This window comes from Antrostomus carolinensis, unplaced genomic scaffold (assembly GCF_000700745.2).
Source record: "Antrostomus carolinensis isolate BGI_N321 unplaced genomic scaffold, ASM70074v2 scaffold9893, whole genome shotgun sequence".
Classification (NCBI taxonomy): Eukaryota; Metazoa; Chordata; class Aves; order Caprimulgiformes; family Caprimulgidae; genus Antrostomus; species Antrostomus carolinensis.
The window spans coordinates 78,259-97,305 of NW_010307251.1; the positions used below are offsets into that span (position 1 = coordinate 78,259).

The 19,047-nt window shown below is 41.8% G+C and overlaps 1 protein-coding gene across 1 annotated transcript in view; it reads right to left on the reverse strand.

The window, feature by feature from the left end:
- The window catches only part of UNC80 (unc-80 subunit of NALCN channel complex), a gene marked incomplete at its 5' end in the record, with an annotated part of 93,679 nt that extends 75,219 nt beyond the window's left edge, over nucleotides 1–18,460 (reverse strand). The window contains 7 exons of the mRNA XM_029084350.1: nucleotides 3,066–3,278; nucleotides 9,282–9,454; nucleotides 14,187–14,346; nucleotides 14,850–14,956; nucleotides 15,497–15,705; nucleotides 17,493–17,591; nucleotides 18,294–18,460. Coding sequence (XP_028940183.1) covers nucleotides 3,066–3,278; nucleotides 9,282–9,454; nucleotides 14,187–14,346; nucleotides 14,850–14,956; nucleotides 15,497–15,705; nucleotides 17,493–17,591; nucleotides 18,294–18,460 — 1,128 coding nt within the window. The remainder of the gene's footprint in view (nucleotides 1–3,065; nucleotides 3,279–9,281; nucleotides 9,455–14,186; nucleotides 14,347–14,849; nucleotides 14,957–15,496; nucleotides 15,706–17,492; nucleotides 17,592–18,293) is intronic.
- Nucleotides 18,461–19,047: the final 587 nt, after the last annotated feature.

Genomic DNA, 19,047 nt, shown 5'->3' on the forward strand with positions numbered 1-19,047 from the left:
ATGTCACGCTTTTAAAAGAAAACGCCTCTTCAGAGAAGCAGCCAAAGAAGAGACATACTAACCTGATCAGAATAGACTTAACATTGTATTATTTCAAAAGACAGTATAACAAATGAGATTGTTTGATTCAATAGGCTTATCACTGTTAGGGGTAGTCCAAATCCCACACCACTGTTATATTCTGATGGCTATTAGGGAGGCTGAACTAAAGGAGTTAGGTGAGTATTGTCTATGTCAGCCTTAATCAATTAATAATGAATAGGATACTGTGTTGTTTGAAGATGTTTGAAGTCCCTACTCTCTGGACCTTGACCAGAGAGAACATATGTGAGTGACTGTATATAGGATAAGTTATGTGACAACCTGGCCAGTTGACAACTGGCCAACTTGACAACAAAACTTACTTTTAGGGTGTCCTGAAGTGAATTGCTCACATTACAATACTAAAAATCACACCTTAAGAAGACCCTCATCCAAGTGAAGACCCTTCCCCTGAGCGTGCGTAGAAATACTTAAAATGATGTAACTGATACATAAATCACCAATTAATCAATAATAGGCAGGAGGTATTAATATGATAATGATGTTGTCAAATGTGTATAAAAGAAGTGATGAAACTTGCTATAGGTGTGCTTGATTTGTGGATGATTCCACCCAGCACCCTGTGGATAAACACAATTATCTCTCCTGAGCATGTGAGGTTGGTTAATTGCACACTGGACACAAATCTGCTTTTCAGACAACAGTAGCATGGAGGCAGAGATGGGCTGGGCAAAGTCTCCCATCTTCTTGGTACTGGAGCTGCTTAGGAGCTAATGTGAGCGCACCGACATTTCACCCTTCACGCTGATATTGCCCATGGTGAAATGGGCAGGTTAACACACAGGAATGGCAGCGTGTTCTACAGCAGGTGCCTGTACTACAGCAACAGAAAGCTGTTTCTCCTCACAGTTCAGCCTGTCTGGTTGGAATCTGGTCAGTCAAAAGCAGCCATCTGAGGAGTACAGCTTGCAGAGTTCTACAGGCTTGGCTGGTGGTTGCTACTTATCCTTGCAGCCACCTTCATCTGAAATGGCTTCTAGGAGGTAAAAGCAGTGCCAGTGGACCAGCCTTGCCCAGGATTCAACATAGAGGACAAAAAGGAACTGCACCTCAGCAGTGCTAGGTGCAGACCAATCCTGAAGCATGAGTTTGTTTGGGGGCTGGTGATGCTGTGAGTAACTATATTGTCTGAGCCTCCAATGAGAAGAAACAGAAATATTAAAAGGTTGCAGGACATTTTGCAGTAAAAAGAACAGGAATTTGCATTATAAAGACTACTCTCCAAATCTTCTCCCACCTTACAGTAAAGTAAGGCTTTTGCCTTCTGGGATGTTCCTAAGCAGTTAGCAAACACACACTATTCCTAGCAGGGAGAATGCATCCAGGTGTGTCTTATGATGCCATTAAAGTTAAAGGGAAAAGAATTGTTGCTTGCCATAAGATTTCCCTGGCTCCTTTCTTGTGACCTTGCATCATGCAGTGGTACTTTAACATTTTGAAAAGAAAACCTTCCTGGACTTTTTCCAGCTCAGGCTATTTCAGTTTCTAAAAATGGCAGCTGAGGGAGAATCCAACTGGCTTCTAATAGTTATTGACTTGCTTTCTCCCATTTTTGTCAGAATCTGAATAAAAAGAGAATGTCTAGAAGCATAGAGTCCACAGAAACAGATAGTCCTCACTGTCAGCAATGCCTGCAAAAATATGAGGGCGATGTAATCCTATGTTCTCCACTTGGAAGGAGTTCTCACAGGAGCTAGGCTAAGGTGGTGACCTCAGGGAATATAGAAGCAAATACATTCACACTATGTACTTTTCAAGGAACTTTCATATTTGTGCTGTTATTAAGATAGTCACCTGTGTTTGAGACATAACAGAGATGAGGATTCTCAGGCAGCATTCCCTGAGGTAGCTTCAGAAATGAAGGAGGAGAGCAGCCAAGAGTCAAAGCTTGTTAGCTTGGGTGTTTAGACACAAGCCAGGTTTTCGCCCTGGGCTGTGTTTTGTGGTGGGAATGTACTGACGTGGTCAGTCCTAGCTCAAGGTTCCCTACAGTGTGTTCCAGTGAGAAGCGTGCATTGGTTTAACCAAGGAGAACATGAGTTAGCAAGGCTTTTTTGACATGGCTTATGTAAGTACCCCAAGACTGTAGGGTACATGGTTTTCAAATTCCCCCGAGCCTTGGATTGTGTGGCCTTTTTTGTCTTTATTTTTTTTTTTAAATCATAATGTTTTCTGTAAAAATCTCTGGTTTTGTGAAAAGAGGTGAGAAGCACAAAGCTCGCTTCCAGACAGAAATATGTAACGGGCACAACAGAGGTCAAAGGAACTTCTCCCACTGTTTTGAGTGGTGTGAAATGACTTGCAGCTAGTGTCAGACCCTCAGCAGGCATACCCTGGTGAGTTTCCAAAGACATTGCAAGAGGCACTAACAGGGCCAGACAGGGCAGCTGCCTAGATCAGGTATGGTAAGAGAACATGATCAAATAAAACTTGAAGGAGGCCAAGCTCAAAACAAACAGAGACAGTTGTTTAGATGACATGTAGTAGCCCTGTAGAATTCCTTGCCAAAGAATGATGAGTGCTAACAGTTTGTATGGGTGCAAAGAGAGACTGTGTAAGTATGTCAGAGATATCCATTACTGAATATACAGCACTACAGCCAGCTCAAGCAGTCTTGGGCTAAAATTATTTGGAAGCTAGAATAAATCAAGTAGTATCACACACACTTGTTGTTACTCTTCCTTAGGTATTGACATATGACAAGTGCTGGAAACAAGAGAGTGGACCAAATGGATCCTCAGAGGGAGCACAGCAGGGGGAGGAGAGGGAATGGGACACTGTTACATCCTAACAAAGTCTGTTTCCATTAGGAGAAGAGCTGATCCTGGTAGGTTGTGAAGTGCAAGCTGGAAGGGAGACTTATGAGTCCCCATTTTACCAGAACTGAAATCCTGCATAGGATCCAATTACCTTTACATTTTGGTATATTTTTTAGCATAAATAGAAGACAAAAAACCACTCACATCTCCCCACTGGTAGAAGAGCTTAGCTGCATTCCACTGTAGCTTCTGGTTCCTTTTGTTGCCCACAATAGGAGAACGCCCACGGGACAGGCCTTTCTTAGTAATGTTCACGTGGTGGCCCTTCATCCACTCGGGCCAGTTGCCACGATTACAGCGGTGGACGAAGCGTGCACACTCGAGGAACAGGGCTGCTCTCGCCACTACAGGAGCTTCCTGAAATATGTGCAAAAAATCACTTTAAGTACAAATACATTGGAAAAACTCTCTGAACATTAGAGAATTTTGTACTTTAATCAGTTGCTTTGCAAGGTTGCCATGGAGTCATACAGACTGAGCAATCTCTCCATCAAAATCTGAAACCAGGATCTCTGCCTAAGTCTCACCTCTTAAGCAAGTAAAACCAAGGCTCATGAACACTGAACAGTTAGGCTTAGTCCAACCACTAGAGGGGCAGAAAGAGCCACATTACAAACCACCTCGTTTCAGCACCCCTCTGTAATCCTTTCTTTCAGAAACCATGCTACTGCAAAAAAGCAGAAGCACGCATCTGATGCTTTGACTGGCGGAATGAGTCTCGAGTTTTCTTTCCTCCTTTGCTAGTAAGGCTGCAAATATTGCAAGCACAGATGGCAGCATAGCCACATGAACCCTAGCACTTGTCATGTTAAGTTCTGCTTGTGCATTGTGGAGGTGGAAGCATGAATGGAGGCTTGCCGAAATTAGGAAGAGTGCTATTGTGCACTTACAACAAGCAGAGTGAAATCCATTATTACTGGCATAAATCAACAAAATTTCACTGGCCTAACATCAATGGCCTTAGCGAGCATCACAGTTTAGTACTGAAACTTAACATCAGGCAGCTGAGTTTTGAAGTGATTGACCATTTTCCAAAGGAAAATCCTCCTGGCCCCCAGCTTGCAAGAGCACTTTTCTTTAATGGGAAAAATGATACTGAGTGTATTTTAGTTTGTATTAAATTGCCCAGCAAGATCTGTGTTAGACCAATAAGGTGTGCTTCTGAAACTCAAATATGTTCAAAAGTGGACACTGTAATTTGTTTCCTAAAGGGTAGATTAGACTCAGGAAGGAGCTTTCTTCCCAGCAGTCTACAACTCTGCAAAGTAACATCTTTACACACGTGGGAAATGACTAAAATCAAATGGTTCTCCTCATTTCCATTTAATTTCCTCCTTCTCTTCCTGCAGTTTTCACAAGCAAAAACCCCTGTGGCCAGCAGGTTGTGAAACTAACAATACAACAATGTCCACACTTTAGAAGCTGGCTTTGAAAGGTTCCCTAACAAGGATTTCACAGAGCACAAACATGTATTCCACACACTGAGATTCTGACAGCTTTAATGAGATAATTTAAACAGATCAGTATCTACTTAAAAGGGGAGATTCTTCATCTGTGATCAATAAACAACAAATGGTCCCTGAGACCATGGAAGATGGTCTGCAGTTGGTTTGTGGAACATTATTAAATAGTGCCTCCAATAGTGCTTTAATCAAAAGTTGAAAGCAAGAAATTTTGGACCAATGCTTCAAAAGTTTGGGAATTGATTTAAGAAATTCTGTCCTGCAGCTAACTTAAAGCCAGATATTACTACCAACAGGACTGAAAAAAGTCATGCCTTTTAGGAGATTGGCCAAAAAAAAAAAGATTATGTTTTGTCTACATTAACAAAACATGTTAATTGCTTCCTGATACAACATCTTGTTGCAGCTTTTTGCTCATATTTTATTCTAATGTTGGAAGAAAATAGCAACCTTCTAGCAATTCTCTTGAATAAGGAGAACTTTAAAGCTGGCCCAATGTTCTAACGAGGAAGGCAGAAATCTAAAGCCAGACAGTCATTTACAGACAGAAAGAAAACTAGAATCTAGCACCTGGAAAAAACATTGCAAATCACTTGCTGCCCATACACATTATGGAACACAGAATAGGTGAGGATTTTATCCTTTTATTCTCAAAGAGTAAAACCTTAACCAGACCTGAAGACATAACATTAAAAGATTAAACCCTAGCCTTAGTCTCCTCCTCTTTTAGTTCACCACTGGTAAAATCATAATTTCTTAGCATGTAGGAATCTTGTAAAGATACATGTTGTAAACGTTATGGAAGCACTCATCTACTATAACTGAAGGAGGGTAGGTAGGATGGGGGGGGGGTGAAAGGGAGGAGGAGTGTGTCCTGGAGCAGAAATTCCAAATTAAAAATCACCTCCTGTATGTAGAAGGATTTTCTGAAAAACATGGGGCACAAGCTCCCTGTGATTGCTTACCTGAGGCTCAGACAAACCTGAAGCAGCAGCAAGAGAAAGATGAAGATGTGACAGAATGGACAGGGATGGATTCACACCACAGAGAAACACACCACAAATGGAGAGAAATGAATCAGGCAGGTGATGCATAGCTGAAAAGAACACAAATTACCGTGGTCACTGTCAAAACACAGCAGCAATACTCTTACAAGCCCGTGCCTGTGAAACTTCACAAGTGCACTTGTAACATCAGACCCACTATATCGCTTTGCCTTTTGAAAATTGTTCTTGTACTGTATAAATTGACATGAATAAGAATCCAGCATTTTCTTAACAAAATTGCAAGTACTCCAAGTACTCCCATTGGAGCTTTTCAACAGATACTGTGATTTGTACTAATAAGAGCAAAAGCAATGACCTAGGTGGGAGAGAGCAAATACAGAATGGATTTGGAATTTTACAGCATCACATTACTGTTCAAGTACAGCTGATTCTGCAGAATTTTATGACTGCAGAGTGTTTAGATCCAGTTTTGTTTTCAAGGACAATTAATTTTATAAGACTAATAAACCAGTGGGAATTTTCTTGTGCCCCGTCTTATACTCTGCAAGGCACTGAGCAAAAATTCATTGCCACTAGTCTCTTCAAGGAAAAACAACAACAACAACAAAAACCCAAAACCAAAACCGCAAAATAGTAATAAACTAATTTTAGAGTAAATTAAGTAAATTCAAGTACTGTCAAAAGATGCTGACTGGATAGCTCTGCTTTGTCTAGCCATGAGGTAAGTCTGTCATGAGAAATAGCTTAGCAGGTATATGAAGAGAGGTAAGTAAATTATTAATCAATCCCTAGGAGAATTGCCTCAAAATTGTTAGTTCAATCTCTCTGATCATATCTAAAAATGGTCAAATACAACCCACGACACAGCTCTTTGCTTCTGTTCCCAGTCAGCTATTGTGGGGACCTGTTTGGAGCAATCTCTGGTGCCCTTCCAGGTCATATGCCCTCCTATGGATAAATACTTCTCCTATGAAAAGAGGGACATGGGAACAATAGAGGCTGCCTAAGACACTGTGTGACAAAGAGTCAGGATACAGGCAAGTATTCCTGCAGTAGGTCCTCTCAAACACAACCCTGCCATACAGCAGTGCCATTACAGCATTTCAACAAGGGGAGGAGATTTACATGTTACAACAGACCAGCTCATACATTTTACTGGAGAAGTGTAACAGTGATAGGTGTCACGCATTGCCAGACTTGTCAAAGGAAAGCTTGTATTTCCCCACCTGAGGCATTTGCCCTAGTCTAACAATTAGGCTGTTTTAGACAGTGGTTTATTGGAACCCTCTGTGGAAATTTGACCACAGACTGAAATACCACATTGCTTGCCTTTCAACCTTTGAAGTTTCTTAAAAAGGGAAAGAAAATCAATTTACTATTGCCAAGTCTGGACTCAAGCTGGTGACACAAAGATGAAACTGCCTGCAACATATTATCAATTGTCATTGAATGTTTGCAAAGCCACAATTGTAGTTTTATAAAATTCAGTCCAGGACGGATGCTGCTTCTAGGAAAATATGTTAACTACATAGTTTCTAAAACTAATGCAAAACTCAATTTAATACATAAATGAATCATTACCTCCATATGGATGCAGCCTTTGCTTCATTGTTTTAATTTCTTTAAATGTATAAACATGCAGGTTAATCAAATATCTTAAAGTCAGCATAAGAATGGAATTTTTAAAATCTCCATGAAAAAGCATGCTCAAAAAGTTTACGCAAGAACTGAAACTGGAGCCGTTTGCCTTCCATTTTTTAAAGGTTGCCATAGCAATTACACTGGGTAAATTACTTAAGAAGTTTTTAATTTGCATCAAACCTCATTCAAACTATTACTTCAAAAGCCTGAAAACACAAGTTAAAAAACCAGAAGGTTTTCTGTTGGGTGTGCTCTATTGACATGAAATGTGGGAATTTTCCATAACAGCATACATTGCCATTAAGCAGTAGAGTGAGATGACAAGCTGTCATCTTTTGCAATCTGCAGTGCATGAGACTTCTTAATTTCCGTTTATCTCCAATACTTTGTAGACAAAATGCCAGCTGAGCAGGTACTTGTAAAGAGTTTCCCAAGTCTGTAATTAGAACAAGGCTTCTTTCATCTTTAGCTGCAGACCTTCTAGAAGTTCTGATACCAAAGTCTTCTGCATCATTCAGCAGAAAGGAAACAGAGTCAAACTCTTATTTTGTAAAAGCCAGCTCTGGAAGTCAGAACAGACACCTTCAAACAGCTCACTCTCACCAGTAGTTTTCACTTGACTCCACACATGGGCAGAGAATAAGTTGGTCTGTGGCTTACGCATGTGGCAAACTTAAAAAATAAGTAAGACATTTACAGGCAATAGGGACATAATTGTCAAACCTCTGTTTTATCATCTGTTTTATTAGCACACAGAGTAGCACATCCCCAGAAAGATCTTAGTGACATACTTAACAGCAGCGAGCCCCTCCCTGCCCATACATCTTACATTCTGTGTTAGTTTTGAACTTGCACTGGGGTGGCAGCCTGGCAGCCTTGAAGAAGGAAGTTGTCTTTGTGCAGCACACCCAGCAGGACTGACTATCTCCCCAAGCCACCTCTGAGCTCACTGCAATCCTGACTGAACAGGAACCACCAAAGCAACCACTGCTGACTGTGAAAGCATGAGATGGACTTCCCTATCAGCCACCATTCCATAGCTTCCAGCCAGAGGGCCAAAAGTTTCCAGCAGGAAGAATGCAAACTAGTAAAGAAAACACCTGTCTACTGGAAAATGGACAGGGACCAGTCCAAATAGTAGAGCTCAACATGAACTGATAGCAACTACAACTTTGGGTCAATATTAACACAGACTTGCTTGAAACTGCAGCCTACAGATGCAAGGCTAAGAAGAAAGTATCAAGGCATGGAGCACAGAGCACATCATCCCTAGAACTATGGAGCAGACAAGGCAGCACAGCTGGGGGCACAGCACTAGAATAACGGGAGAGTTCATAAGCCTGGCACCTTCAGCAGCAAGCAAAAAAAGTGAGTATCAGCACAAATGGTATGACAATCAAAGAGGCAAGAGGCAGGGAGCAGGAAGACAAAGGGATAGAAAGGATGTGGATGCTCTGAGAGCAGTGGCTTTCAAGCTTTTTCAGTTTGCAGACATCCAAACACTTCTGGAATGAAGTAGAAGAGCGATGTGCAGAGAAGTTACTAATAATTGGCTGGCTTTTCATAGTTTCTCTTTGTCACACTCTTGTGCCTGTCACATAAGCACCTCACAGAGCCCCACTGGCCCATGCACCACAGGCTGAAGGCCACTGCTTTAGAAATGGAAGGAACTGTTAAAAAAACCCAGCAGCTTCAAGGAAGAGAAGGAGGGAGATACAGAAGAGACACTCAGTGTCAGGAAGGAGGGACTGAATTGTGTCACTTCTGTGATTTGGATCTGCAAATTACCAGTATCTGCATTTAAAATCATGCACACTCTGTTTTTTTTCCATTGACTGGCTCTGGTGACTAATAGTTCAGTGTTGCCTCACGTAATATAACTCTGTCAGAACTCCTGAGTGGAATTATGCCTCTCCAGGTAGTTATCCAGTCTTCAATCCTTATTCTGTAGGTTATCATTGATACTAGGAGCAGAAGCAGAATGGCTGTGAGCAAAATTTGAAGTCTAACAACAAAAGCTTCGCAGTGGCAATAATCTAATTATGGGGAGCCATGTAATATTTTGTCTGCATACTCATCCAGTTACAGATGCTAAAACGCCACCTAATAACAGCAGCACCAGCTGGCATTGCTGTGATGCTTCACCTGCTTTCTGTGCGGGCATGAACAGCATTAGGGAATGACAACGGACCACCACGTATGCACATGCTCTCACTCAGCAGGTAAAAATACACCAACGAATTACTTACAAGGTCTAGGGCTGCTGCCAAAATGGAGGCATCGGGGATAGTGCCTGGTTCACAGCAGTTCAGGAGAAACTGAAAGCGCTTCATGCCTTGGCGGATTGCTCCCAGGTTCACAACGTTCTTGGATTTTCCTCCTTCTTGGTTGGAGGTCAAGTGATCATCAAAGCTATGGCCACCTGAAGAGGTAGAGAGTACAGAAGGGATGCAGGGAGGGGTAGGGAGAAGGGAACACAGTCTCTCACCAACAAAAAAAGCGGCACAAACCCCTGATGAGTACAGTCTTGGTCTAAATCCCTTCCTCACCTTGACGTGCTATCTTGAAGACAACAGGGGCATTTTTACAATATTCATGGCGTACAGCAAGACAAATTCCGATCTTGGTCATACTGATGTCTGCCCAAAGCAACTCCACTGTACTCAGTGTGGAAGCCCAGGACCTACTCCAACATAGGTAAAACCAGAATATGGCCCCCTCCTCACCACCTCTTTAGCACAGAACATAATGCCCAGTGTCCGTTTTTCCTGAATAATCTTACTTCATGTTGCGTCTAAGTTTACCTTAAAGTGGAAAATGCATAAACCTTATTCCTCATGTATCAGTTTAGGAATATATCATCTACTAGGACAGAAAAACCCATAGCAAATATTGGAAATGTTCTATGTGGAAATCAAGTAGTGTCCATTTTTTAGGCATACATCTTCTGCGATTACCAGAACACCTAAAGCGAGGCTGGACTCAGCTCTTAGCTAACATCATAATTCCAGCCCCTCTCTCTTGAAGTGCCTTGCACTCTTTGGGATGGAAAGCTCCCTAATGAGAATTCCTTTGGAAAATTAAGCTAGCACCCTCCTCCAGGGCTTGTTTCAAACATGATTTTAAACTCCATGTATAGAATTTACATGATAAATCAGCTAATCCCATTGCTGATTGGAATGAACACTTCTGAAGGCAGAAGATCATTATGCAGTCAGTACCCAGAGTTGAGAGAGTGGTCAAAAGATACGGGTGAGATATTAGGAAAGTAGTTTCAAGGCCAAGGTGGCTGGTCAAAATAAGAATAGTCAACTTCTGGGCTTTTTGTCTTTATCTATAATACTCTCTCTGTTTACATGTGAAAGTACAAATGTTTACAGAATTGAAGGATAGAGCACTGAAGAAGAGAACACCGAGTGAAGAATTCAAGATTGACTTTAAACACGGATTTGAAAGACAAGATCCAAAAAACATCAGCTATACAGGACTTTGTGACTTCTCCTTCCTCAGGAAAGAAGAATGGCTGAAAACTCAAAGTCCCTTTGAGATTGCACTCCACAGAATTACTTGGAAAGCACTTATGTACCACAAACAATAGTCACAACAGAAAACCACAATGTAGATCTTCACTTTCCCCCTGAAGACAGAGGGATATCAAATTTCAAGAGACTTCTTTACAACTGTAGCTTTTCTCTCTCCAGTGAAGCTGTACATAGTTTTCCAGTAAACAAAATGTTCCTATGTTGGGAAATACTTTATCAAAATGGAACAAACAAACAAATAAAGTAGAAAGAACAGGTAGAACACTTACACAAATGAGCAGGCACAAATACCCTTTTCTTCCAACTCCTCCTGTTTCCTTTTAGCCTGTAGCATGCTATCTCAGCCTTCCTGCCATGGCTGTTGTAACACTAACTCATTTGAGGTACAAACAAATGTTTCTTCTATTCAGGGCACTGTTAGGGCTGTGCCCATATAAGATAAAGAACAGAAACTTGGCTTTCTGATGAAGACATGCCTAAGGCATTTCCCTAACCCCCACTATAAACATCTAGCAAAGGCTTTGTCCGTCTGGGCTCAGTGGTACTACCTACAGTCTATCCCTATAGCCCTTTGCAGTCCCAGCCTTGCACTTTGTTGAAGCTTTGCAAGAGAATCCTTCAGAAGCAGTTGACTACACCAATCCAGGAGCAGCCTGTAAGCAGGGGAGCCCTCCACTGGCTTCATGGTATGTGACTCAGCCCTGCAGAAAATCTCACCCAGTGAGCAGAGACCATTTCCTAACATAGGAGGACACTGGATGCCCAAGCTCCCACCTCCACAGTTGCTTCCTGTGCAAATGCAAGATCACCTCTCGGAGCAAGGATGTGCTGTGGTTCACCTGTGCTGTATGCCTTGAACACCCTGGCAACTTCTACAGTCACTCACAATGTCTTCAGTAAGTGCCTGAAGGAACGTTAGGGGTCTCAAATAAACATACTGCAACTCACTTCTGTATATATGCTGTGTTCTTAGTATAGGTAAAAAAAGATCATTAAAATAAACATTTTGTTATGCATGAATGTGCATATATTTATGTGTATCTATATGTATACATATGCACACATACAGATATACACACACACATACGTATGCTTACATACACACCCAACATAGAATTTCCAGTGGTCTAGATGATATATCACAAGATTACAATTCATAAATGATGTGACAAGTTATTCTGCATTTTATTATTTTTTTTAAATGTAATGCATTTCTCCTCTCTCTGTTTTCTTTTAAATTTGGTCTACTATGTTAAAAAAACCCAAAAACACAAGAGGAAACACCACATGAAAAAAGCATGCACAAAGTAATGGCATAGCATCATGAATGGCAAGAATGGGAAGGCAGAAATAGGTTCCAAAACAATGCTTTAGGGTCAGACCTTGAGGGATTTAATAACATGCCTACCCACCTTCAACAGGCTTATATTCACTTCTCCATAAGCACAAAAAACCTGCTGATCTTTATGGAAGATAGAAGAGCACTGGAAGTTTGAAGGCCATCTGTAACGTTGCTGTTCTACTGCGTTATAAATTGCTACACTCGGAAAAGGCCTCACATTGATTTCACTACGCCCATAGAAGTGCACACACACACACACACAGACAGGTACAACTACACTAATATCTTTGCTAATGGTATGTGGCTTTCATTGCATACCAGAGATCCTTGTGGAAAAGGTGATACAACTTCCTCAACTGTCACACTTTGTCTTGTAAACTTTAAATACCCTCCCTTTGCTTCAGTTAGTCATCAGGCAACAGCCCAACCCCCCCCATCAACATCACTGGACAATTTGCCTGTTTCTCCTGCTAACATGCAAGGGTCTCTGTCTTTAACCCACTGCATCACTTTCATTTTGGTATTTCTAATGCATGCACATGTCAAAACCAAGCATGTGTCATGTATATCTCTTCTCTCACAGGCCTGTAGAAGATGTTTCAAATTCTCTTCATTAATTACGTAAATTCTGACGTTACTCACGGAAGGTTGAAGTATGGACAACACTTCCAAAGTTCAAAAAGCCAAAACTAATGTGACATCTGAGTTTTGTATAGATATAAGATGTGCCACGCATACTGAACAAGGTTTTCGATGCTCACAGGGCCAAGACTAAATCTGTGCCATTAAATCAAGAATATGGGCACTCTAGGCAGAAGAGTGTCATAAATTCACAGTGGCATAAAATCAGCATTAGAAAGATGAAAAAACAAAAAAAATCCTACAAGAAAATATGAAGGACATCTCACAGGAGCACTGTAGAAACAGTTGTGGCAGTCTATAAAGATCTCACCTCCCCGCATTTGTTTGTTCCCAGTAAGAGCTGGGAGATAATAAGGTGGAAGTATTTCACACCTGCTTCAGCACAAAGTAGTGGATGAAGAAATCAACGCAGTACCTTCCATTGCAGAGCTATTCAATTTCAGCTACCAAGCTGCAACAAGCTGCTGGGCTGATAGATTGTTCTTCTAAAGGAATGACACTTTCCAGCTAGGAGCTGGCTGAAAACCACCATCAGTGTTTCTGCAGTGGTAGAGTGCTGACCAGTTTACACTGGTGAGATGTGCTCATACTTGCTAGTATCACTTGCCTGAACAATGCCTTACATGCATTATACTGCAGGTCTGGGACAGATGATGGTGAAATATATACAATGCAGTGTCAAAGTGTAATGTCAGGAAATAAAAAACATAATGCCACAGAATGTAACACACTGTAAAGCTACAGAAATCATGGTGAAAAGGAAGATCTAATCCTTTTTGTGTGTTTTTGGGAGTTGGGTTGGTTTTTCTTGAAAAAACAGTAATAGAACTTCAAGATACAAGGTTGTCTCCCTGACAACAAGGATGAGCTCTGAGCTGAGGACATGAGCATGTGAATGACTGCATGACATTTTAAAACAGAATATATCATGACCTTGTATTATTCATAAAGGCACTTTTCAAACATTGCTGATTTTCAAAACACATTGCAATTAAATATACTTCCGTGGAAAGGAAAAGTAGTGTTATTATTATTATTATGTTGTGTGCTAAGAAAAAGGGACAGCATCCCTAACGAATGGTATGCAGACACTAGACATGCAAACACAGAAGAAAAGAGATAATTATAACAAGGTTTGTGCAGGGTTTTCCATTTCATCAGTGCTGATCTTTGCTAAAACTGTCAAATGGTTACAAAGTGGGGGAAAAAATAAAAACAAACAAAAAAACTGATGGAATACCCATTGTTATATTAGGCAATAAAAGATTTACACATCTCATTTTGTACTGAATAAGCGCTTTGAAGCAAGCATTGATTTTTCAAGTGTGTCAATCAAATTCAATTTGATTTTAAAAGCCCAAATGTTGTATTAGCATAATTTATTTGGATAGTCTTGATTCTTTAAAAAATCAACTTTACTAGAGTTTTTTCCTAAATCAAAACAAAAGAAAGAAGGAAGGGAAAGAAAACAGTTACAAAGACTAAAAAGTTGGAGAAGGCTAGAATGGATACAAAAACTATGGAGAAAGCAGGAAAAAAGGGAAAGGCGTAAAATACAGAAAGAAATAGATTTAAATAAAAAAAGATAAAAAGAAAGAAAAAAGGAGACGAGAACCCTGATTTCTAACCATCTTTTTCTTCTGTGTGATGAAGCTTGGATGGGTGTCTTCGGCAGGTGCGCCATTTACCAAGACGCTTGAAGAAATTCTCCTCTTCATCTCGGCCGTTGTCCATGCCACCTCCTAGCCCCCCTCCTTCTGACAGCTTCACTGCGCTGGTAAACTTCACCTGCACAAAGACAAGAGGTCAGGCTGTGCTGTTCCACTATCTCTTGGTCTCCCTTGCTTGCATAGAAAGCATCTACAGAAGGGCTGTAACACAGTAGATCACCATAGCAACACCAGTGAGTCTGAACAGATTTACGTGTGCTGAAGCACTTAATCTTTTAAGCTTTCTGCTTAATGGACTGGTCTTTCACAAGAGGCTGTAAAGGCACAAAGAAGGAAGGAGAAGTCTGACCAAAAGTTAAACATTAAGTGCATTGACAGAGCCTGCATTTCTCTCTCAGTGAATCAAGGCAGACTGTCACATACAGCGTAGCTTTAGCCTGGTCTTTGCTGTGAGCCACAAATGTCCAGTATCAAATTCTCATGGCACTCTGCTCTGAAGGCTTCTGTGACCGAGACATATTGGCTGCAATGTCCGTATCGAGTAGAAAGTTTCCCCAGACAGCTAAAACCAGCCAGATCCTGTCCTTCCAAGCTTGGTGCGATCCCACCCGACACATTTACCTTGGAACTCTGCCTGATGAAAGACAGACGGTCGACAGAGCTGATGTCTAGAAGATCTTCCACCCCATCAGCCAGGCCAGAGAGGGAGGAGCGCTTCAGCCAGTTCCCTGTTGCAGAATAAGCCACTCAGGACAATTCTGAAAATGCTTCCAAGCAGAATCTGTTTATTAGCAACTGCAGCATATTTCTCCAAAATGGCCATGCCAGGGTATGGGAAAATGGGAGGAAAGGGGAAGGTAACCTTTTCATGTTACATGCATTAAACTACCATGCAAGGCTGTGTCCTGGGACTTGTAAAGGATACATTCTCTGTCTATCAAGTGCTATTTGGAATATTTCTCTTTTACAGAGAGGAACAATGCCTGTGAGACTAAGGTACTAGTCTACTAGTTTGGAGACATGGATTCAGTATTCTATTTTGCCACAGACATCCTCTGTTACCTTTAGCAAATTGCTTATGTTTCCCTTTGCCTCAGTTGCCCATCTGCAAAATGGAGAGAGCAGCATTTCCCAGCTTCTTGTGGGAGAACATACAATATACTTGGACAATAAGGAACTGTGTTGCAATATTTCGTAAGACAGATATATCTATCTGTATTTCTCTGCACATGCAATATGAATTAGAATAGGAAGAGACATACATTTACCTATAGGGAGTTTGAGTTTCTTTCGAAGGGAGATTCGTCGGGAACGGGAGCGGGAGCGCCTGTCTGTGGTGGTCCCAGAGTGAGCAGTGGTGCACTCGGACGTGTCCTGCTCAGACTGACTACTGGTATCACTCGCTGCACTCTGTGACTTGAACATCTTTCGCCAGAAGTCCTTGCGTCCCAGAACGGCCCCTTGGTTTTGCTCATCACTGGAAAAAAAGAGATGTGGAGCATGAACTGCATTTCAGTGAAGTTTAGGTGCTCAGGGGAATGAGACTTACCTCCTGCAGCCCCCTCCTGACCTCTCTATTCTTTGATGTTTTTTCATTTTGAATTTCAAACATGCTCTTCTCAGTGGGACATAATCAAGTTTGACAACATGCTCAATATTGTTCAAGGCACGAAATAACCATCTTTTCTACCCTGAGGAGCTTGTCCACTGAACAAGTCCTTCAAATTTTTAGTTTCTACACGTGAAAAACAAATCATCTTCTTTAGGTCAAAGTGACCCACACTGATGAGACTACACTGGTGCTTTCTACAAGCATGTGTACAGGAGAGCTTTTGGACATCACGAGAGCCATTTGGGAACCTGCTGGAGTCACAGTTCTCATTAAGAGATTAGAATGGGGACAGCATGTTTTGGTATACTCTTGAGATCTCCCACAGCTGTTGCAGGGCTCAGAGCAGAACAGCTTGCTGCAACTCTGCAGGGCAGTAAAGAGCTTTGTGTTATCCTTGCAGTCTCGGCAACAGTGAGACTTTGCAGGCTCAGTTAACATAGGAGAATACTATATTATAGAGCTCTGGGCCTTTGTGCAAGCAATGTCTTTGTACAGTGCCTCACCAAGCACTTTAACAAGACAGGGGGATATTTAGAGGCACAGAGAAGTTAAATGACTTGTCCAAAGTTACATAGAGACCAGTGGTCATTTATAAAATTTTCTAAAATTCTTCAGAGTATTCATTAGATTTATTTCAATATTAAATGGCAGAATTCTTTAGACAATAGAGACTTCAAATGTCCACTGCCTAACAGCAGGCTGATTCACTCATTAAGAAACCTGTGCTGATTATGGAAATGCAACACTTTTCTGAACCTACGTGTCCAAGATAGGTCAGGAATGGGCTGGCTCTTGAGAGGCAGTAAAGGATTAACGACCCTTAGCAACAACTTGAAAGTTGAAAATTAATAGAATCATCCCCTAGAAGTACAAACAAGGCATGGATAACAGCTGTGATGACATCTCTGAGGAATTAGCACTCTATTCATGGCTATGATAGTATATAGAATCATGGAATCATAGAATGGTTTGGGTTGGAAGGGACCTTAAAGCTAATCCAGTTCTAACCCCCCTGCCATGAGCAGGGACACCTTCCACTAGACAAGGCTGCTCAGTGCTTCATCTAACCTGGCCTTGAACACTTCCAGGGAGGAGCAGCCACAACTTCCTTGGGCAACCTGTTCCAGTGTCTGACCACCCTCACAGTGAAGAACTTCTTCCTAATATCTCATCTAAACCTCCCCTCTTTCAGCTTAAACCCATTTCCTCTTGTTCTGTCACTAACTGCCCTTATGAAAAGTCCCTCCCCAGCTTTCTTGTAGCCCCTTCAGGTACTGGGAGGCCGCTGTAAGATCTCCCTGGAGCCTTCTTTTTTCCAGGCTGAACAGCCCCAACTCTTTCAGCCTGTCCTCACAGGAGAGGTGCTCCAGCCCTCGGATCATCCTCATGGCCCTATTTGTCAATATGATATTGATAACTCTACTGCACTGTCATTTGAAAACCTCTGGTGGTTCCCCCCGCAAATTCAGGGTGGGTCCAGTTGCCAGCATTGAAAACAGGCATTACCTGGATGCTATCAGAAGCTCCTGAACAGACACAACACATTTGTTGTACTGTACAAAGAGAGAAGTCCTTGCTGTCCTACCGATTTCTACTAACCTCAGAAGGAAACTGCTAGCAATAACACATGAAACAATTCAATATTTACTTACTGTTCTGGAGTTTGCATTGGCCGGCTTGAGACGTAACTACGGCATTCATCGGTGGCAGCTGACGCCTGGCCTTTGTCAATGACGTTTCCCACCTCGGATCTATACAGACAACATAAATCATCAGCTAAAGCAAATGGATGGCCCATCTCATGGTCACCACATAGCTACATGACAGGGAAACCAGCACTGTTGGGCAACAAAGCAGCTTTGGAGATATACCCTCTCTTTAGCAACTTACTGCCTCTATATATATCATTCAGGAAAAAGGCATCAGCTCTTAGAAGCAAGTCAAGGTTTTTAGGAATTTTTCAACTTTCTTAATCCTTCTTCCTAACATTTTAATATGACAAGCCTCAAAGCACTAGAGAAAATTTATTTTCGACAAAGTATGTCAGGATTAGATTTCTTCTGGGGCTTGGCTTTGTATATCAGGGTTTACCTGTCAGATAAACAAGACTAAGGATGGGATGCATATTAAAAGCTGTGTCCACACAGTGTTTTGGGACTGACATGCTTCTTACTTCTTTTAACCTTTCCTCCTCCCGGTGTTTCCATTGCACTGTTCTCTTAGGCCTCTTGTATGAGAGGGTTAGCACGTTTTGCTGCAAATCTATTACCGCCTCAGTTCATTAAATTCAGAAGGAGACTGGTGACACAGTACAATTCTATAGATCAGGAACTGACATATGTTACCAAGATAAAACATACAAGCCCTTGGACTGCCTACATTTTTGTTCAGTGCATGTAGTCATACAGTCATACACAAGTCAGTCATTTGCCTTCTCCCTCCCAGACACCCACCTTTTGCTCCCAGAAGGTTTTGGCTCTTGCTCCGGTTCCTCTGTTTTTTTCCCTGGTATTAACTTTTCAGCACTGTCTAAGAGGGCACTGAGTGCCACTCTGCGAAAGACATTCCCATGAGCCTCCTTGATAAACTGGACCAGCTGTCGGATGTCGCAGTACAAGCCCTGAGTAGCAAGACATCAGGAAAATTAAAGAACTCAGCCTGCAGTTTGTGAAGAAGCAGTGAGAATCAATAGTTTCTAAGGTACTTCAGCAGGCCATTACTTCCTCTGGCTCTTGTCTGATATACTCTCCATTTACAGGGGTTTTGTTTTCTGTCTGGGATCAAAAGCTGGAAACTCCATTTACTGCACTCAGAAGAAGCAGACAATGAGGAGCATTATTGTTATGGAACATCCTCTGCAATGGGCTAAAGCAGATGTAGAGGTAGCAGAAGCTAAAACAGCTGCAAGATGAAGGAGCTGCAAAGATTACTTAAATCCTGTTTTCACAGAATCACAGAATCACAGAATGGTAGGGGTTGGAAGGGATCTTGAAAGATCATCTAGTCCAACCCTGCCAGAGCAGGATCACCTACAGCAGGTCACACAGGAAGGCATCCAGGCAGGTTTTGAATGTCTCCAGAGAAGGAGACTCCACAACCCCTCTGGGCAGCCTGTCCCCCCGGTGTCCTGTCACTCTCACAGTGGAAAAGATGTTCCTTATGTTTACATGGAACCCCCCATGCTCCAGCTTGCACCCATTGCCCCTT